The sequence below is a fragment of the Suricata suricatta genome, chromosome 8, assembly GCF_006229205.1.
Source record: "Suricata suricatta isolate VVHF042 chromosome 8, meerkat_22Aug2017_6uvM2_HiC, whole genome shotgun sequence".
In the NCBI taxonomy this organism is placed as follows: domain Eukaryota; kingdom Metazoa; phylum Chordata; class Mammalia; order Carnivora; family Herpestidae; genus Suricata; species Suricata suricatta.
Genome location: NC_043707.1, coordinates 112398158 through 112420134, shown reverse-complemented (window position 1 = coordinate 112420134; position 21977 = coordinate 112398158). Strand labels below are relative to the sequence as shown.

General features: G+C 42.6%; 1 protein-coding gene and 1 long non-coding RNA gene across 2 annotated transcripts; one reads left to right on the top strand and one right to left on the bottom strand.

Moving 5' to 3' along the window:
• Nucleotides 1–296: 296 nt before the first annotated feature.
• On the top strand, nt 297–12645 carry AKIRIN1 (akirin 1). The gene is made up of 6 exons (XM_029946506.1): nt 297–642; nt 5143–5283; nt 7613–7747; nt 8894–8965; nt 9622–11433; nt 12478–12645. The coding sequence occupies exons 1-5, from the start codon at nt 423–425 to the stop codon at nt 9630–9632; spliced, it is 579 nt and encodes a 192-aa protein (XP_029802366.1). The 5' UTR covers nt 297–422; the 3' UTR covers nt 9633–11433; nt 12478–12645.
• Nucleotides 8627–21932, bottom strand: LOC115298126. The gene is made up of 3 exons (XR_003911612.1): nt 21764–21932; nt 17544–17689; nt 8627–9054 (listed from the first exon to the last, which is right to left on the bottom strand). It is a non-coding gene; the product is annotated as an uncharacterized LOC115298126 (long non-coding RNA).
• Nucleotides 21933–21977: the final 45 nt, after the last annotated feature.

The following is a 21977-nucleotide window of genomic DNA, read 5'->3' as shown; positions in this document are numbered from 1 at the left end:
CTCTGCCGCGCAGGTGCGAAGAGCTAAGGGGCCACTCCGGCGCAATGGCTCGAGGAACTGTGGGGGACGCCGGGTGGGGGTGGGGGATGATGAGACCCCGGGAGGGGCGGAGGCGGGGGTGGGGGCCTTCCCCAGGTTGCTTGGCGACCCAACTCTCCGCCCAGACTGTTCCATTTCCTCAGCGGGGGGCGCCACGGGCCGGAATGTCGCTGACAGGCCTCCCAGAGCGGCCCTCTTCCGGCTTCTCCCCCTCTGCCGGGCGGTGGCCAGGGCTCGTGACGTCACAGAAGGCGGGGCCAGTGCCGCTGCCGGGTGCTGGAGGCGCCATTGGAGCCGGTTTGGCTTGCGAGCTCCGCTGAGGAGTCGGAGGTTGGGCTGCAGTTGCCTCCGCGTCCGCTCCCGGTCTCTGGCCCCTTGGCGGCATGGCGTGCGGGGCGACTTTGAAGCGGCCCATGGAGTTCGAGGCGGCGCTACTGAGCCCTGGCTCCCCGAAGCGGAGGCGCTGCGCCCCTCTGCCCGGCCCCACTCCGGGCCTCAGGCCCCCGGACGCCGAGCCGCCGCCGCTGCTCCAGACGCAGACCCCATCGCCGACTCTGCAGCAGCCCGCCCCGCCCGGCGGCGAGCGGCGCCTTCCAACACCGGGTAACCTACGCTGCGGGCTTGGCAGGAAGCCAGGCTCAGGCATTTGGGGGAGGGGGGCGGCTATGGGCGCTGGGCTCATTCCCCCACAGACCCCTTTGCCCTCAGAAACGGGAACTGGGGTGCGCTGGGCCTTGTCGCTTCCGGGGATGGGAGACATCCGGGAGGGGTGGTGGGGCCACAGTGTCCGTTTTCGGCTTTCCTGGAGCTGGAGAGACTAGAGGGGTGGACAGAGGAAGATGGGAATATCCCTGGCCGCTCGGGGCCCTTCCCGTGCGCGAAGCCCCTCCTGCCTTCGCTGCCCGGGCCTGCACGGAGCCGCCCAGCAGATCCAGTGGGCCATGGAAAATGGGATTCTCCTCACGAAGCCGGCCTTGAGGGTGGGGGTTGGGGGCGGGTTCCTGGGAAGGGGCCTGAGTGCGTGCTGTTCACTGTGCTGTAGCTTGGAGGGAGACCTGATTTCCAGAAGGCTTTAGGAACCGGAGGCCGTCGCAGAAGTCATGGAATCCGATTTTAACCTATTTCTAAGGGACTGGCCATGGTTTTTTTTTTTTTTTTTTTAATTGTATAGCTATTGTCTTGAACCATATATGGCTTGAAATCGGTAGGTCGTTAGCTAAAATTTGAGAATCCTTAAACATACAGAGGTTCCGGAAGCAGGAATTCAACTCTCTTTAACTGAGACTCTCTTTGAATAAGGATTCCACATTGGCCAAGGAAAGGGAAGAGCTAGTGTGACCTTAAATTTAGGACAACCCCCCCCACCCCCACCATTGTACAGGAATATAGGGGAAGGTGCATCAGAATTAATATGTAGCAATTTTAAAGGGCTCCTGAAGATGGGGGAGGGTCCTCAAAACTGGACTCGGGCAAAGTCATTTCTTTGTGTGTGTTTTTCTATTCCTCAAGCATGAGCAAAACCATAGGACTGCCTTAGTATCATTCTTTCCTTACCCCTTTTTAATTACCGATGCCTTTGGACTTTTATTTCCCTTTTCCTCTGCATGTCCATAATGCAGATTTCATCCTCTCCCACCAAGATTCCTGCACTTGCCAGCCAAGCTCTGCCAGACATTTTATCTTCCTTGGGTTCACCTTTTCTTTATCGTCACATTCAAAGGATTTATCAACTATAACTATATATGTCTTACCTACTCTTTCACACATTTCCCCCCCCAAACTATGCTTTTGCTCCTTTTTAAGTCTCCCATTCATTACCTGACTCTCCTTGCCTCACAAGGAAGTCTGTTCCACTTTAAATTCCCTGACCACTTACTGTTGCAAAGCCTTATGTACTGAATGAGATATTGTTTGCAAAAGGTGTTTTGTTTTTTTTTTTTGGGGTAAAGAGCCCTTCAAAAGCAGGGGTGCAAAAATGCCCACTTGAAGTGATAATTTTGTTCTGCTGTACATACAGACACCAAGGATAGTCATATAATTTTTCTGGATCTCCTGCAAAATAGAGTTAATACTTCCTCTATCTATCTTGATGGATTTTATGCAAATATCTTATTTCTTCTAATACTACCCTTTAGACTAATTCTGCTGTAGTTCACATTACAGCAAATGTTTAGTAAATGATTATTGAATGCTTTTGGAAGCTTCAATATTGCAGAGTGCAGTGATGGGAGTCAATTTTTATCTTAAATTTTAGTTTTTGCATGGATCATGCAAACTACCTTCTTGACACATTTATATTAAAATATTTTATTTAAAATATTCATTTGTAAAGATTGATCAGTTAAATTCCTTAATGCTCATTGGAGTATGGTTCTGTCATGAAAGAAACAGTATGAATGATTATATGATGCTTTGACTTAAGTGAAAGATGCCTTCTGGATTAAAAAGGAAGAATGGGGGAGGAAATTTTAAGTTTTTATTTATTTAGAGAAAGTGACAGCAAGTGAGGGAGGGCAGAGAGAGAGGGAGGGAGAATCCCAAGCAGGCGCCACACTGTCAGCCTGAAGCCCAATGTGGGGCTCGAATTCCAGAACTGAGAGATCATGACCAGAGCCAAAACCAAAAGTGACACTTAACTGACTGAGCCACCCAGGCACCCCTGCTTCACTTTAAAGAAAAGATAAGTGTCCGAGCACTTATTCGTGGAAAAGCACATAAAATTAAGCCTTTTATTGCTTAAATGAGCTAGGTGGATACCAGGCATAGGGAGGGTGTTACTAACCTGAGGAAGATGTTTGTAAACATGGTGTGAGTCTAGGTGTAGAGCAATTAATTGATCATGACTTGAGAGTTGGAGAGTAACATCCAGATTGATGTAGCATATTAGCTGGGTCTTTTTTTTTTTTTTTTTTATGTTTCCTCATTTTTGAGAGAAAGCGAGCAGGAGTGGGGGAAGGGACTGAGAGAGAGAGAGAGAGAGAGAGAGAGAGAGAGAGAGAGAGAGAGAGAATCTGAAGCAGGTTCCAGGGTCTAAGCAAGCTGTGCCGTGCTCAAACCAACTAACTGTGAGGTCATGACCTGAGTCAAAGTCAGACGCTTAATGGACTAAGCCACACAGGCGCCCCTTAGCTGGGTCTTGAATCATGTTGGGGAAAGATACCCACATTTCAAACAAGGGAAACTGCTTGAGCAAAGGCCAGAAAACGCACAAATTAAGGAAAGGATAATGTAATGCAACTGGATTATAGTGGGAGATGGAACTGGAAACAATTTGGGGCCTAGTCTCAGAAGGCATGGTAATTTCATGTTTAATAAGAGTTTGAATTTTGGACCGTAGCAGCTCGGAACCCTTGTAGAATTTTGAGGATGGGCTTCGTCCGATATAACCTGGAAGCATAACCTTAAATAATAATAGGAGGCAAGAATTAACGTTAACGATCCACTGTTTGTTTTTCTAATGTTTATTTTGAGAGAGAGGGAGAGAGAATCCCAAGCAGGCTCTGTGCTGTCAGCACATCCGGATGCAGGGTGCCATCTCACGAACTGTGAGATCATGACCTGAGCCAAAATCAGCAGTCCAATGCTTAACTGACTGAGCCACTAAGGTGCCTCTAAAGTTAACTATCCGCTGTTAAAAAGAAATTTGTGTTTTCTTTTTTTAAAGAGTGGCCTTTTTGGAGAGAAAAATCACATCTACTTCCTTATTTTTCTCCTGTGCATGCCATATTTAGATTCTTTGACTTGCTAGTCCTTTAACCAGCCTTAAAGTTGTATCTTTCCATTTCTTAACTTTGCCGTACAGGAGGCAATTAGAGGTTTATCAAAGACCTGTTCTCATGAGCATTGTCCTCATACTTGTCCTTTCTTGTTTCAAGCCTTCCTTACATCCTTGTATTGAATCTTGCAAGTATGTGCTGGAGAATAGTATGTTTTAAAGATGAAGTGAAATCTTAATAAATTCAGGAGACTTAAAATAGGAACTTCATAGTATTTTTTAAAGGAAAGTTTTGCTAATCCCACATTGTGTGTTCAGGCTGAAGGTCAGTGAATTTAGCCGTGAGTAGAGCCACTTTGAGTCAGTATCAGTTCCTGGGCTATACTGTCACTTGTTAGAGCATTATTAAAATCTTATTTTGATTTTCAAAACGTTATTGGGCAGGAATTTAACATTTTTATTGAAGAACTAGGCTAAGATCCTGAATGACTTTTCCAAGATCATAGTCACATAACTAGGAAGAAGCAAAATGGCATTATTAACACTTAACCCCCATAAAAAAATAAAATTATAGCAAACTATACATTAGAATAATGTGAGTGGGGTGGTGATATGCTTTCTGGTTTGTTTGTTTTTTATAAAGTAGCTTTATTATCTGGAAAGTGGTTACGTATTCTACTACAAAAATGAAAAACTTGAAAACCACCTCCTTCCAGACTCTGTGTTGTCTCTAGGAATGTACTTGAAAGTGAATTTGTGTGTCCTGGATTCCCTTCAATAGTGTTAGCAAATTTAGTTCAGGACTGCCATGACTCAGAATAGTAATCTGAATCTTATCAAATATTACCTCTCCCAGGATCAGAAAGTTCTTTTCTAAGCCCTGATCATCAGTTCCAAAAAGTACATCTCAGGTCTTTCCATGGTCTGTGTCCAGGATTTCTGGTGTCCTCTCACCCAAAGATCTTGAGTCCCAAATGGGACAAGAGCTTCATTTTTAGAAGGCCTGTATAAGAGAATCACCCCAATATGCTAGTTTGTAAAATTGTACAACTTAATAGAGATCAAAAATAGCTCCTTGTTAGGTGGAGGATGGGTTTTTTATTTTGCTGCAAGTTGTACTCATTAATCCTAAAGCAAACAGCAGATCTGGTCTTCACTGTCACAGAAAGATAAGCAAAGGGAACTATCCGGGAGCTTATGTTAAACTAGCTGCTCTCCCATGTATTGTTGAAATAGCAGGAGGAGGGCACACTGGGAGTTCTGGGAGGAGTGTTTTTAGTCATTTTCGACATTTTTCTTGCTAATATTAATAACATGGAAGAAGAGACAAGTTTGAAGGAATGGCACAATAAAGTGAATGCTCAAGAAGTGTGTTTCTTTTTTATTAGAACAAATTTTTCAGAACATAAAACAAGAATATAGTCGTTATCAGAGGTGGAGACAATTAGAAGTTGTTCTTAATCAGAGTGAAGCTTGTACTTCGGAAAGTCAGCCTCATTCTACAGCCCTCACAGCACCTAGTTCTCCAGGTAAGCAAGTATTAATGTGGGCAGACCATTTAAGAGTTTGTAGATGGAAAAAAAATTGTAAATGGTACTTAAAATGATGGTTTCCTAATCCAGAATTGATTTCATCTAAAGTAATAAAATTGGTAAAAATGTATGCATCATGTTGCTTACTACTTATAGTTTTGAAACCACAGAGTCATGAAATTAGGAAAAAGCCTTAGGTTGATTTGCTTTGGCTTCCATCTACCCGATACCTTCTGTAACTGCAGTGTCTAATGCCGTAGTCATTACATTAGCCACGTGTGGCTGTTTAAATTTAATTAAAATTTAATAAAATTTTAACGTGTAGTTTCTTGGATGCAGGAGCCCCATTTGAAGTGTTGAGTAGCTACACGTAGTTTTTGTATTAGCACAACTATGGGACATTTCCATCATTGCACAAATTTGTGTGTGACAGCACTGCCCTATAACCTTGACAGGTGGTCAGAGAGGATGTGCTCAAAAATAGAATCTCAGGGTTGGAGAATCTTCATGGTCACGTAGTTCAGCCGTCTTGTCTGCCATATCCCTGCAAATAGTCAACAGGCCAATGTTCTAACATCTCCATTGGTGGTAAACTCTTGTCCTTTTAACACTAAAGGAGGTTATTTCCTCCCAAAGTATTCTACTTTTTAATAGTTCTGAGAGTTAAAAATTACCTTGATTAAAAGTTATCTCCTTGCAGAACACAAATTGTGTTGACCAGGAGCTAGGGAGAGAGAGGAAAAGGGGCAGGAAAGCTTAACAGGTAAGGGATGTTTCTTTGGTGTGATGGAAATATTCTGAAACTAGATAAATGTAGTCCAAAATTGTGCCTATACTAAATGACACTGAATTGTTCTCTTTAAAATGGTCCATTTTATGTGAATTTCACCTCAAATAACCCAAAGGTCTTCGTTCTAGAATAACATCCTTTTTAACGGCTCTTGTACATTCATGAGTGGCAGAACTTTATTTTTCTTTTAATGTTTAATTACTTTTGAGAGAGAGAGTGTGTGTGAGAGCAAGCCAGGGAGGGGCAGAGAGAGGGAGACACGGAATCTGGAGTAGGCTCAGGCTCTGAGCTGTCAGCACAGAACCTGACGTGTGGCTCAAACCCACAAACCGTGAGATCATGACCGGAGCCGAAGTTGGATGTTCAATAGACTGAGCTACCCAGGTGTCCCATGAATGGTAGACCTTTCAGTGATATTAATTAGCAAGTCTGTCCTTGATTTTCTTTTGAGATTTTAGTAATAGAATCATGAAGTAATAGAATATGTTATGGGTGCAGGAAAAAACAATACTGTGATGCCTGGGTAGAACTTTTGGTCAGGCTTCATTTGTAGAGAAGAAATTTTGGTTTAAAAACAACTTGTTTCAGAGTGTTAAATGGTTTATAAAGTGGGCTGAAGAAACCATTTCTAGGCTGAAGTCATAATTGGGCTACCAGAGGAACTGCTTTTTTCCCCCAGGATCAGGAAGCCAATTTCTGTGTTTTCTGGCATTCCAGTGGATGTTTTGGTTTCTAACTCCATCTTATGAACATTTCACTCTTCTCTTCCTAGATTCAAAAGGGATCAAGGATGAGATATGTAGTGCTTAACTGTCTCCTTCATTCATATTTCAGTGACTTTGCTAACAGTTTTTTGTAATGGGCAAGTCAGTTGGTCTCCTAAGCTTCAGACTTACCAGATTCTTATCAGAATCACCTGTGGCACTTAAAAAGCGGCCAGGCCCTAACCCATAATTAAATCAGAATGTGGATCTTTTGTAAATTCTATGGGTAATTATGATGCACTGCCTCACTTAAACAGAGGTGTAGACAATCTCTAAGCGTTTGGGAACCTCTGTGAATCTGCTTTCTCTAATCTAGACTGGAGCCTTTGTATCAACTTTTTGTTTTTGTTCTTTACCAAGTGAGCATTGAATATGGGCTTATGTTATGTCATCAGAACTGTTTTTCTGTATACAGATTAGCTAGCACACCTGGATACACATTGTTCCTCCTTGTCAATTTATCTTTGGCCTTTGTAAAACTAATGGCAGAAGTTCAGAGAATTTTATGAAAATATTCCATGTAGAGTTGTGAAAAATAACATTTTTCTAATCAGATTTTCTATCTTAGAACTGTTTGCATGAAGTTATTAATTCTGAACCTTAGAACTAGAATGTACTACTGAGACTAGATTTGTCTTGGAGCACCCAGCTGGATCAATTGGTAGAGCATGCAACTTTTATTCTCGAGGTTGAGTTTGAGCCCCACATTGGGTGTAGAGATTACTTAAGATCTTGTCAAAACAAAACAAAACTAGGTTTGTCTTTTGGCCAGGTACCTCCTGGATGAAGAAGGACCAGCCCACCTTTACCCTCCGACAAGTTGGAATAATATGTGAGCGTCTCTTAAAAGACTATGAAGATAAAATTCGAGAGGAATATGAGCAAATCCTCAATACCAAACTAGCAGGTAGGCTGAGGCAGTGGCTATGCCATTGTTAATACAGTTCAGTCAGATGGTAACTTAGAAAAAGAGCAAGACTTCATGCAAGAAGGTTTAATGAGTTGTGAATATTAAGTTACTCTCTGGTGATGCTAACGTTTCATTTATACATTACATGGAAGAACTTTGCATTTATTTTTCTGAAACAAGATAAACTAACCTTTCCTTTTGAAAAATTTCCATATGAATAAAGGCATTAAGTAGGTTATTTGAGTTAACAGGTGGTTGGGAAGAGTGGGGTATAGTCAACATATTCAGACTTCCTGGTGGGAATGACCTTATGGATGTGGGAAGTCAAACATCCTGTGATTTAGAGGGACATTAAAGTGAGGTTTGGAAAGCAAAGCTCAGGTTAGAACAAAGGGAGTTGATAGTGATGTTAACAAGTAGATCCTTTTGTGAAAGGAAGAGATCTGAATCAGGAATAGAGAGTAGTACCATGTAGTGAAAGGGGACAGTGATGTGATCAGAGGCGTTTTAGGCAACAACTTCTTCCTGTAATAGTCTTATTTCCTAATCTGGTGACCCACACCACATGGTTCCTCAGAATATTAGAAATTCTGCTTTATATTGAGAACTGTTGGTTTAGCAACAAAGTTAAATGAGTTTCTTTATAGTTGAACTATTTTGATCCTTTAATACACTAATTATCGTTTCCCTTCTCCTACCCTCACCCCAAAATTGTTCAGTTGATTCTAAGTCATTTCTCTGTTCAAGGAGTTCCCCCTTTATTTTTTTAAATTAAATTAATTAATTTTTAAAATTGTATTTTATTTTATATTTCTGAGAGAGCACATGCACAAGTGGTGGAGGAGCAGAGAGAATCCAAGCAGTCTCCATGAGGTCAGCGTGGAGCCTGACATGGGGCTCGGTCTCACGATCTATGAGATCATGACCTGAGCTGAAATCAAGAGTCAAACTAGATGATCAGTGACCAAATGTAGGAGGCAGGGATTTGGCTCTGGGATCTAAGAGAAAAGAACAGTGGCTGTTACAAAGGTGAATTTAAGAGTAGATCATTTAAACTACGAAGCTAGCTGTGATCCTGACACTTGATTTTCAAAAGTCAGGGGAGAATTTCTGGAGATAGTATATGTTATCTTTCCCTTACAGAACAATATGAATCTTTTGTGAAATTTACACATGATCAGATTATGCGACGATATGGGACAAGGCCAACAAGCTGTAAGTATTGACAAGTTTTTCTTTGAATTTTCCAACTTCCAGGAGCAAAATCTTGATACTGAATACCTGGTCTCCTGAGAGCAAAACCCCTGTGAAGTAAAATAATAGCCAACATTAAAAAAAAAAAATGTCTAGCACAGTGCAAAGCCCTTTAAATCCTCATGGAGTTTATTTAATCTACAGTAACTCTACTAGGGAGGAACTATCATTAGCCCCCATTTAACGGGTAAGAATAGTGCTTAAAGAGGTTAAATAATTTGTCCAAGCCCTTAAGCTAGTAGTTCAGCCAGGATTGAAACCTAGGGAGTCTGACTGCAATGCCAATTTGTGTGTTACCTGGCTTTTCCTGCAGTAAGGTAGTTTCAGTTGTTAGTTTATGGAAGTTAATTCCTTAAACTAGTTTATGAAATGTGTGGTGAGAATTTCTTAATTCTAGACGCCTTGGAAGTATGAGTTACTCAAAGCATAAAGTAATAAATAGCTGTATATCTAAACTGAAACTGAGTCAGGTTTCTTAAATTCTGGAAAACTTAGGACCTTTTAAGTGTTCAGTTGCATCTTCCATGCCATTTATCACATTTCCTATTGGTTAATATTTTAAAAAGTATGTCACTATAGCTTTCTTAAACACTTTTGTTTTTATTCCTAATTTATAGATGTGTCCTGAAGCTTTCTTGCATATCTGGGTACCAGGTTTGACCTCAAGAGATGGCTGCTGTACACTTTTTGCAACTGGTTTGATATCACATTTCAGCTCCAACTTTGCATCCTGAGAACACTTAAACGTTTCTGCAGGTCCATTTTATACAACTTGAAAGACCTTAAAACTTTCTGGTTGCCACAAGCATATCTTTCTTTTCTGCTCATCCAATAAACAGCTGTGCCCTACTGTGATAGATTTTCCAAACAAAAATACCTGGAGCAGCAGTTTAGCAAAATATGCCCTCAGTGGCACTCAGCAAATGGAGATTCCCCAAGCACAGTTCTGTAAGAAGTGTGTGTGAGAGAGAGAGTGTGTGTGTGTGTGTGTGTGTGTGTATTTTAAGTTATTATTTGTATTGTGCAAATTTTTTGATCTTGGGGAGTCTGGCTGTGAATTTGATGCACGACAATTATGGTTAAAAACATTTGCTTGGTCTACAGAAGATCATTAATGTTTTGTGGCCATATAAGTTGTAATGGTGGATTGTTTTATGTGTAGGTATTATTATTAAATACAGGGACTGTTTCCAGGCACAGAATATGAATCATAAGTTAGGATGGACATTAGATGTGATTATGATGACATAGCAAAGGTCTGTGGTCCTAGGTCTACAAATGCGTGGTGAGGAATTAGGACAGGACAAACTGGAGACGGGCTGTTTGACACGTGGACTCTGCCCAGCCATGTTGAAAAATACTTGACTCCAAGCCTTAAAATATCCATGTGGAGTCTGTGCTCACCTCATTCACACAAAGAGCTCCCTGGACACTGAACCTCTAAAAAGAAAAAGTCTCCCCTGGAGCAGGAGCATCAGGGTTTGCTTGGGAGCACAACATAGGTGAGTGCGGGGCTGGGCCAGCCCCTGGTGGCACTGCTACTTGGGAGGAGCCGCTTTGCCTTTGAATCGGTTATTACAAACAGAATTAGGGTCCTTTGGTCAGGTTCCCCCAAATTCTTTTTAGGAGGTGACCATGTTCAATTGCTTGAGCTTTGTTTTGGCAACCCCCCTGCCCAAAGTTGCTTACAGACTGTTCTTCACCTTGTTCCTGAGGCCGAGGAACAGAAAGTAGCCTCTGTTTTGAGGAGGTGGAAGTTATGTATACATTTATTTTTTACTGTGACTTGTTCAGGACCACATTTTACAAAATGCCTTGTTTCCTTTATTATTGTTTCTGGAAAGGAAAGTTCTATTAAAACTGTTTTAGTTTGACTATAGAATAGTTTTATTAATTAGGGCTTATTTTGAAAAATTCTGAGTTATAAATCAAAAGTATGCCAGTACCTTCCAAAGTAAGGTAATATTCAGAGACAGTTGTTCTGATCAGATGGCTTAGAGAAATTCTGGAATATTCATATTCGAAGATTCCTTATTAATGAATGTCTTTGACTTAAATCTAACCAAAAACTGCAACATTATTCTTTGTACATTTTCATTATATAGTGTTAACAAGCTTAGTTGCAAACAAATAAAATACTTAAGCTATTTTGTTTACCTTGCTTTCTTAATACTGTGATAATGTTTATTCAAATAATTTATGGGAGGCTGCTATAACCATTTCCCCAGTAAAACATGACATTTAAGATTTATAGACTTTTTTAAAAGCCCATCAGTGATCTTTTAATAATTAAATAATTATCTTACTTCACATTTGAAGGGTAGTTTGTTTTATCTCTTCTTTTTCCAGGGTAGTCACTTGTTCCTGGAAGAGGAGCATAGCGGTGGCTGTCATGGGCCTTACAGTGGGATAGTCACACCAAAACAAGGGTAGGGCAGCCGTGGGGGCCATGAAAAGTCCTGGAATAGGGAATGCTGCTGCACTGAGTCTTATTTTGAAATCAGTGACATGCTTGCTCACTATTGCAAGGGTCGGCCCCATTCCCACTAAATACTTCTGGTTGGGAGGTAGAGTAGGTTTCTATAAGGAAACCCATAGACACTCTCACTGCACCCAGTGTTGTTAGGCTGTTACGGTATGGTTGCCCTGTGGGGCCATAGGGTAAGACCACCATGGGTGGGTTTTAGAACCTCCTCACAAGGAACTAGACATGTTTGTTCATAGTGTTTTATCCAGAGAAGCGACAGTTCCTAGGACAGAAAACGGAGACCTATAATGTAGGCCTTAGAATAGCAAAAGGATTTTTTTCCCTAGAGCTTGATTGCTAGAGCTTAAACTTAAGGGGCATTGCCAGGTAGGGAAATGTGTTTGTCCCATGGAGGTAAGTCACTGTCCAGGGAAGAAGTTGACCCACAGAGATCTCTAATGATGGGCCAAGACCTGTGGTCTCAGAACAGTCGTATCTAGCTAGTTAAAGTTTTCTGTTTTAATTCCATTTGTTACTTTTTTTTGGTAAAATCTAAACTGGTAGGGGAATGAAAGGAGTAAGTGTTCATGCTTAGGTCCAGAGGAGTACAGGGGAGATTGAGGTTACTGAGATAGAGATCATTGTTAAGAGCTCCCCAAGGAGAAGAACATAAGGGAGTACAAGGATTTGGGCCAACCTCTCACACATGGTGACTCTCTTCTGCCCGCCAGGGAGAGGATTGGTTGGCTTGTGTAGTAGTTAAAGAATGGCCTTTGGATGTGTGTAGCCCTAGAGTTTTAGTTTGTTATGTGAGTCTTGCCAAACTCCTTAACTTTGTGAGCCATAGTCTTCTTATCTGCAAAATGTATGTATGTACATCATTGTATGTACATCATTTGGGTTTTGTTTGCAAATGCAAGATTAAATACCCCATGTGAAGAAAGTAGCCACAGCCTGGGACACAAAATATGCATCTGAAACTGTTAATAGCAGGTTTCTTTTACAGTGGTCTTCATCAGACCTGAAGACCAAAACCTTCCTTTCTGCAGCAGCAATTCTCAACTTTCCAGTATGAAGAGCCCTTTGTTAACCTCAAAATCTCCCATTCTTTAATTAGAATTTGTACTTTCAGGTGTTTGACTAAGAAAACAATAAAAGATGAATGACAAATGAATTCAGTAATGCCTTTCAGTGAATCTGTATTTTGTTATTCACTATAGCAGGGGTCAGCAAACTAAGGCCTGTTTGTAAATAAAATTTTACTGAAATATAGCTACATCTATTTGTTTGCATCTGTGGCTGCTTTCACAGTTTGCAAGTCCAGAAACAAGTCTTCATGGTCTCTGGATTTTACTGATTGTTACAGTGTTTTTGTCTCTACATGTGCCAGGTTATCTGTGAGCTGGATACTATATTTGAACAATTAATTGTAGGAATAAACAAACAGGATAAGGATGGGGCATCCACTTCTCGAAGGATTTCTGGTTGTCTTTGCCTAGGAATATTACCAAACTTTAATTCATTCTGAATGCTGGAGGTTCCCTACATCATCCAGATGGCACACCAGGTCTCAAGTCAGTGCAAAGACTGGATTACTTTTGTTTCAGCCTTACCTGAAAAGTGTGATACTTTGAAATCTCAGTCTGTGCTGGGTGTTTCCACCTTTAGCTAGCCTTAGGTTTTGATTTTTGTCCCTTTCAGGCCATGAAGCTTCTGAAAGTACAGTGCAGGTATCCAGGGGCTTCTTCCAGATTGGCAGATGACTTAACAGAAAGCTCAGCTTTGAGTTCTAAGCTCTCTGGGTTTTCAGATTTTTGGCTCAGTAATTATTACCTAGTTAGTCTTTCTCTGCTTTTAAGAAAATAATTTTTATATTTCAGCTGCTTTTTAGTTGGTCTTAGCAATAAGCTGACCCACACTTCCTGATGCTCAGTTTCTGGATGTACAAGTTTCTTTGTGTTTTTTGTCTCATCAGAGCTTTGATTGGTGAAGGTACTTAACCTGGCTTGGTACCCAACGTACCTTCATGTTAGTGGAAAGACATGTTTATACTGGCTTTGAGTGTTTTTCCAATCCTTGTATCTTCTAAGTTCTTTATTTGTGGAGGGCAGATATTTGAGTTTTTAAAGTAGCCCTAGTCGGTCTTATGTCCTCAGTACCTGATACGGAATTAACATACATAAATAACTTAGGCATTTGGATCTTGACCTCTGAGAGTCAGTCTAGCAGGGAATGTAAGAAGGCAAGGTAAAAGTTGCTAAGTGTTGTGTGAATGCTACAGATAATGGGGTAAGGGAAAGAATCAATGGTTCTAAGCAGTAGTGATCAAGGAAGTTTTGGGGGGATGTAGAGCTAGAGCAAGGTTTCAAAGGATGAATAAGGCTCAGGTAAAAGTAGGAGTTGGGGACTTGAAATGAGCAAAGGCTAGGTGGTGGGAAATCATAGCAGTGTGGAGAAAGGACATTCTTGTTTAATCAAAGTAGAAAACTCTTGTAGATCCCAGAAAGAGCATGAAGCTAGGCAATAGGGGCTAGGTAGATAATGAAGGGTTCTGGCCACTAGGCATTTAGCTGTTAATCTGTGGGAATCTGGAGAGTTTGGGGGAAACTAATTCAGTAGTAAATATAAGACAGAAGGGCAAATACCAAACTAGAAAACGGCTTGACCAGTTAAAGAGCCTTTCTTTGGTCCAGAAATAACAAAGGCCTATACATTGATTGGGAAGGATACTTCAACATGACTCTGCCTTTGCCTGGCTAAGAAGACCATGGTCAGGTGCCTGGGTGACTCAGTGGGTTAAGTGTTTGATTTAGGCTCAGGTTGTGATCTTGTGGTTCGTGAGTTTGAGCCCCATGTTGAAGCCTGTACTGATGGCGCAGAGCCTGCTTGGGATTCTCTCTCTCTTTCTCTGCCCTTCTTGTGCTTGCATGCCTTCTCCCTCTCCCCCTTCTCTCAAAATGAATACATAAAATTAAAAAAAAAAAAAGAGCATGGTCTTTGTGAAGGATGTGCCTAGTCTCATTTTCCCTCTTCACAGAGACAGACTTTGAAAGATCCTTTTTCTTTTGGTTTGGCTTGTCGCTTTGCCCCCCAGTTAGCTAATCCAGCCCAGTTCCATAACTTCTGCTGTGAGTTGGGGTTTGTTTTTGTTTGCATAGATTCTCTTAAATCTATCTCTTAAATCTCTTAAAAGCACTCTGTGTGGATTATTGAGAAATTTTCCTGAAACTATGCTCTGTACCAACTCAGTCTGGTTTATTTATTTTTTTTATTTGAGAGACCGAGAGACAGCGGGAGCAGGGGAGGGTCAGAGAGAGAGGGAAATACAGAATCTGAAGCAGGCTTCAGGCTCTGAGCTAGCTGTCAGCACAGAGCCTGACGGTTCGAACCCACAAACCACAAGATCATGACTTGAGCCAAAGCCAGATGCTTAACTGACTGAGCCACCCAGGCGCCCCTAGTCTGTCATTTTTAATGGTGCTCCAGTTCCATTGCCTGGAATTAAAGCCCTTCTTACTTGGCAATTGCCTATTCAAGTGGCAATTGTCCTTCTGCCCCCTTCTTCCAGGCTGAGTTACCTGTTCATTTGATAAAGGTTAACTGAGCACCTACTATTCGGTAAGTACTGTTCTGGGCACCAGGAATGTATCACTGAGCTGGACAGACAAGGTTCCTTCTCTTGTGCTTATATTCTTAGGAGATAAAACAGGCAAACTAGTAAAACAAGTTAATCCACGATTTAAAAGTGTTTTGGGGTGCCAGCTCATTTGCTTAAGTGGCTATTGATTTTGAATCAGGTCATGATCTCATAGCTCATGGGTTTGAGCCCTGCATTGGGCTTGCGCTCACAGTGCCTAGCCTGTTTTGGATTCTCTGTCTTCCTGTCTCTGCCCCTCCCTACCCCTCTCTTTCAAAAATAAATGTTGAAAAATAATAATATAAAATAGTAAAGTGTTAAAATAAAATGGTAATGAGAGTAACTAGGTGCCTAAATTGGATTATAAGGAAGTTCTAAGGAGGTGTACTCTTACATAGTACTTGATTTCAGCACTTCATTTTATGGTTTTATAAAACTGTATAATGCATTTATGTGTCTACATGACTCTTTGACTCTACTGAGCAGTTATCAGCACCTTGAGCTACTCTCTCTGATCTTGGCCTTTTTTTTTTTTTTAAGATTTATTTTTTTGCCTTTAAGGTATCTCCACACCCCGAATGGGGCTTGGACTTAACCTTGAGATCAAGAGCCAGCCAGGTGCTCTATTCAGGGCTCTTTAATGATGAGTGACTGAATTATGTGGCTGCTCCTTCCCTTTTCCAGTCAGTGCACTACCTGAAACTACTCTGACTCTCAGATCAAGGAATTTTAAGCCTTTGGTAGGTTGTGTCTCTACAGCCAGGATTACAAGAGATATAGTTCTTACCCTAGAAAAGCTTTGGGAAGAAATGTGATAAAACTTGTTTTGATACATGTACTGTGCATCTGGACAGAGATCAGGGTGTTTCCTGGGGAAGACTACTCTGCTGCCCTGGCTGATCTGTACTCAGGAAGGCTGATTCACTAATAAATCTATATTGGTCTATAAACCAGACTCCAGTGTGTTCATTTATTTTTATTTTAAGTATGCTCTATGTCCAGAGTGGGGAAGTCACGACTCTCAGATCAAGAGTCTCCTGTTCTACCGAATAAGCCAGCCAGGCGCCCTCCATACTTGGGAATAAGTGTGTCAGGTGCAGTAGCCTACCCCCATGAACCTTAACAGCGTGGTTTCTTCATGCGATCGTAACACTTGGGAAACCTGAAGACAAGGGGCAGCTTTACATGTCAGAATGAGGGGCGTTAATTATAGTGATGGAATATTTACCAATATTAAGTTACCCCCGGGGCACCTGGGTGGCTTAGTTGGTTAAGCCTCTGACTTCGGCTCAGGTCAGATCTCACCTTCATTCGTGGGTTCCAGCCCCATGTCAGGCTCTGTGCTGACAGCTCAGAGCCCTGGAGCCTGCTTCCGGTTCTGTGTTTCCTTCTCTCTCTGCCCCTCCCCCTCTCATGCTCTGTCTCTCTCTGTATCAAAAAATAAAACATTAAAAAAAAAGTTACCCCTATCACCATGAACCTGGCACAGCCTTCCCATTTAAGTTATGCTTCCTTAGTTCCTGGTCCTTTTGCATCTTCAATTTGGCATCTTAACCCGCAGTCCACACATTCTTTTGTAGTTTAAATGATCCCTCTGGTTTCCAGTATATTCCAGGCCATCCTACTCAAAAAAGTTTCCTTTTTGTAGTAATCTCTACACTCAAGGTTGGGCTTGAACTCACAACGCCCAGATCACATGCTTTACCCACTAAGCTGCAAGCCTCTGCTTATTGGCGTTTTTTTGTAGCTATCACATAGCTGGAGGCTTGGGCGTGTGAGGGTGGGGAAATCTTCCCAATCCTCTTCCCCAAATGTGCTAGGACCCTCAGGCTACCCCGTTGTTGCACAACTGTGGCAGTGGTATCAGATACAGGCCTGAAGTTCCCAGTGTGTCGAAGGGTAGTGTTAAAGCTTTTCTCGGATTATGACTAAAGTGTGTAAACATGAGGGAATCCTTGAGGTCTAGGACAGAAGTCCCAAGAATGGAGATGGAGGCGGATCTCTAGAAGGCCGTCCACAGTCTGTGCTCATACTGAGGCTAATTTTTAAAGATGTGGGACTGGGGGCTTAGATTAGGTCATCAGGCCATTCTCTTGTGCCTGATGTCTGGAAGCTGGGAGCAAGGTTCTGCTTGGTTAGAATAAATCGTAGCGATCGCGGCGGCAAACGCCAAACGCTCCTGGTCGTATTCCACTCCGTCTCCGTGCCTCGGCTTCCGGAATACCAAATGGAAGAACTCGACTGCTCAGGCTTGCTTCTGCACATAAAGGTCTTTGAGGTCGTCCTAAAATCACACTTCTCCGAAGCAGAGAATCCGCAGAGCAAGTTAAAGGGAAGCTAAACGGAGGACCTAAGAGAAGCGACCAGGCACCCCGTGTAGAGAGCTACGTCACTTATAACGTAAAGCGAAAGTCCTAGAGGCCGGGCGTACTCACCATAGCAACGGCGCAGGCTTAGTTCTGGCGTGGGATTTCCGGGAGTTGTAGTTTTCCAATATGCGCCGTTCAGGAAGACCTGTCAGTCACCCTTGCTCACCGTTCTGATACGGAGCTGTATGCTTGGTCCAGTGGAGGGGGCCAGCCTATCAAGAGTCAACAGTATCTGCAATAGAAATCTACAAGGCTGGCGGGACATTAAGAAAGGTCTAGTAAATGCCTGAGGAATTCGAGAAGCTTTCACCAGAAAACGCTGGAGGGGCGCCTGGGTGGCCGACTTCAGCTCAAGTCATGCTCTCATGGTTCCTGAGTTCGAGCCCCACATTGGGCTCTGTGGTGACAGTTCAGAGCCTGGAGCCTGCATCAGATTCTGTGTCTCCGTCTCTCACTCTCTGCCCCTCCCCTGTGCTGGCGCGCTCTCTCTCTCTCGCTCTCGCTCTCTCTCTCTCTCTCTCTGTCTCTTTCTCTCAACACATACACACACACACACACACACCAAAAACCCTAAAAATTTCAAAAGCAAATGTTCGATAAATGGTCTGGGCAGATTAGTCATTCACCTGAAAGGGGGTGGGAAGCTGGCAGCGAGTGGGTGGGATGTTCCGGGCAGAAGAAACTGCTCCTACAAAGTTTGGAAGAAGGAGCAATTCTAGATGGCTGAGAATACAAGGAGGCTGAATAAGCAATTGTATCTGAGGATTTAGAAATGGGAAGAAATCATGGATAGATCGTGAATGCCAAACCCAGTAATCTGAACTTTTTCTTTTATACATTCACACCTCACACACAACCCAAGAAGCATGAATGTCTCTGTACTTTGTTCATCTTTATCACTTGCTACAGCATTCTGTGTCTTAGTCCCCAGAGCTCCATAAGGGCCATGCTATATGATAAGAGCTCAGGAAGTATTTTTTGAATGATCAGTTTTGAGTTTTAGAAAAGCAACTGGCAGTAATAAGGAGAGTAAGAAGAGAGAAAGGCTGGATGTAAAACACCATCAGAGTTCCAAGTAAATTGCTTTCCCCACCTTCAAATTTCCCTCTATCCAAAGGAAAAAAAAAATTTCCCTCTATCCAAGGGTTGAAATCTGGCACATCAAGCCATTTCTAATGTGAGTCTTGTTTGGCCAGCACTTAAAAAAAATTGGTTGCCCTACATTTTAAGTGTGGTCGTTTTCAGGGTGCCTGGGTGGCTCAGTCGATTAAGTGTCTGACTCAATTTCCGCTTAGGCTGTGATCTCACAGTTTGTGGGAACTGCGCAAAGCCTTGCCACAGGCTTTGCACTGACAGTGGGAAGCCTGCTTGGGATACTCTCTCCCTCTCCCCTGCTAGTGCATGAGCACTTTCTCTCTCTCTCTGTCTCTCTCTCTGTCTCTCTCTCCCTCCTTCCCTCTCTCTCTTTCTCTCAGAATAAACATTTTATTTTTTTATTTTTTTTTAATTTTTTTAATGCTTTTTATTTATTTTTGAGAGACAGAGAGAAACAGTGCGAGCAGGGGATGGTCAGAGAGAGAGGGAGACACAGATCTGAAACAGGCTCCAGGCTCTGAGCTAGCTGTCAGCACAGAGCCTGACGCGGGGCTCGAACCCACGAATTGTGAGATCTGACCTGAGCTGAAGCCGGATGCTTAACCGACTGAGCCACCCAGGTGCCCCCAGAATAAACATTTTAAAACAAATAAATAAAAGTGGAAGGTTTCTGGGGTGCCTGGGTGGCTCAGTTAGTTAAATGTCCAACTTTTGATTTAGGCTCAGGTCATGATCTCACGGTTCCTGAGTTTGGGCCTGGCATCAGGTTCCATGCTGACAGGGCAGAGCCTGCTTTGGATTCTCTCTCCCCTTCTCTGTCTCCCTCCACCCCCACCCCCCACCCCCACACTCTCTCTCAAAATAAATAAACTTAAAAAGAAAGTGGTAGGTTTCACATTTAAACAATAACAAAAGATTTCTGGCTTCTTTTGAAAAATTCAACCAAAAAATTGCAGATTTGACAATTTGGGGCCCTGATTTTCTTCAACAGCTATAGGATGGAGTGGAATAGCTGTTTCTGCCTTCAGACAGGACAGACCCTCTCCAGTTTGTCACATTCCACACCACGCCTTCCATCATTCAGACGGAAGCCAAATACCAGTTGCCATTTACTGTGGTGCTTCTGTTTTTATTTCCTTACTGTGCACTCTTGTTTGACCTTGGAAGTATTTGAGTGAACCATCTTTGTATTAATCTATCCTGCCTGGTATCCAAGGAGTGATACAATAAAATTAATATTTTTTAGAAACATTATTCAGTGCAAAACAGATTGAAGTGAGGAGCTGCAAGGTAGAAAGTAAGAAATAAATTGGTAGCCTGTTGTAGAAGTATTTGAAAGAATGGCCAGTAATTAATTAAAGCTTGGATGAAAGTTGAGGAAAAGGCAAAACACAACTTCAGAGTTCCCTGGCTGAAGGACTAGGAAGATGTCACCAATATAAACAAGAAAGTGGAAGAAGTGGAAAGTGGAGTGGCCACCAGTATCTTGCTATCTCCACTATTTTCTGAGCAAAGCCCATGAATTACTAATCCCATAATCTTCCAGTATTTTGCTGGACATGTATTAGGTGCTCAGGAGACTCTAGTTGAATTGGAACTCTGATCTCAGTTGGGGGAGGGATGTATATATCTGATGGGCTAGGGGGAGCAGAGGGATAATTGGAATTCTTGAAAGAAACCAATTAAATTGTGAGACCATAGGAATTTTCTCCAGAGTGGGTATTCCTGGGGCTTGGAGGCAGTTCACCCATTTTGGGGAAAAGCTTAGGCCAAAATCCTGAAGCAGAGCAAGAATTTGGTATGTAGAAATGGAGACAAGGTGGAAATAGGGTCGTTCCAGGGGGAAGCAGGGAAAAAATCAGAGACTGGGTGGCATGGCTTTTCCAAGAATAAGATGCAACAGCAAGCTCTTAGATGGGGGATTAGGCAGAGGACTTTGGACAATGAGACTGGGAAGGTTGGAAGGCTCGACTTCTTTAAACGTTTTTGAAAACATATCACTTAAAAGGAGAATAAATATTCAGCCCAAACCTCAAACTTTTTTTAAATGTCTTTTATTTATTTTTGAGAGACAGTGCAAGCAGGGGAGGGTCAGAGAGAGAGGGAGACACAGAATCCAAAGCAGGCTCCAGGTTCTGTGCTGACAAGAGACGCAGGGCTCGAACCCACGAACCGTGAGATCATGACCTGAGCCGAAGCTGGACGCTAAACCGACTGAGCCACCCAGGCACCCCAAACATTTATTTTTTAAGTTAGAAATTAAAGGGGCACCTGGCTGGCTCAGTCAATGAAGCCCTGGAACTCTTGATTTCAGGGACGTTAGTCCCACTTTGGGCATGGGGTTTATGTAATAAGAAATAAATGATTAGATTAAAAGGTATTTGAGTATTTTCTTCCCTCCCACCTGGTGTATCATATCACACGCTCCACTTCTGAGGCCCTGCTGTAATCAGAGAGCCACTGGATGTTCTGAAACACAACATGGTCTCTTTTACTTTCTTGAATTTGTAAACTTTAGAAACAGATATTAAGGAACTGTGATTTTAAATAAAAATTAAAACCAAAAAACCAAGATAACAAAGAACTGTGATTACTTTGGAGAACTTTTCACGTGCCTGGAGCCGCCTCAATGTTTTATATTTAACTCATTTAATCCCCAGAGCAACCCTAGGCTGTAGGTACTCTTATGTTTTAAGATTATATTTTTATTTATTTACTTTTTAAGGGCTGAACTTTAATGTTTATTTTTTGAGAGAGAGATAGAGCGTGAGGGGGGTAGGGGCAGAGAGAGAGAGAAAGAGAGAGAGAGAGAGAGAGAGAGAGAGAGAGAGAGAGAGAGAGAGAGAGAGAGAGAGAGAGACTGGGGGAGACACAGAATCCGAAGCATGCTTCAGGCTCTGAGCTGTCAGCACAGATGCGCGACTCGAACTCCCCAAACGGGAGATACGGGAGATGATGACCTGAGCTAAGTCATTTGCTTAACGGATTGAGCCACCCATGCGCCCCAAGATATTTTTATCTTAAGATGAGAAAACTGAGGCATAGCAAGGTTAAGGCACTTAGAGTCACACCTCAGTGGTGGAGCCATAATTTGAATCCACCCAGCGTCAGGTCCACAGCGTATGAGCTTAACTACTACGGGCGGGGATGGAGGTGGGGAAGGTACTGCTTTTTCTCTCCTGTGGACTTACTTGGTCATGTCCCTCACCAATCCGAGCTGTTGTGAGGGTGCTAGTCACCGGCCTGAGCAGGCAGCAGGAACTCACTAACCGCTACGCCGTGTCTAACGCGGTCATGTAGAGGTCACTTTTACCTGGTCCAGACCCTCAGAGGCTGAGGACCGCGCAGGCGCAGACTGATGGGCTTGGTTTCTATGGTTTCCGGGCGCGACTGCAGAGGAAAGGT

Bases quoted from the DNA above. Each gene is read 5' to 3' on its own strand.
- AKIRIN1 (XM_029946506.1), top strand. From the start codon at position 423: ATGGCGTGCGGGGCGACTTTGAAGCGGCCCATGGAGTTCGAGGCGGCG. The intron at 5,284-7,612 runs GTAAGCAAGTAT...TCTTTTGGCCAG, and splicing joins CACAGCACCTAGTTCTCCAG to GTACCTCCTGGATGAAGAAG. The intron at 7,748-8,893 runs GTAGGCTGAGGC...TTTCCCTTACAG, and splicing joins CCTCAATACCAAACTAGCAG to AACAATATGAATCTTTTGTG.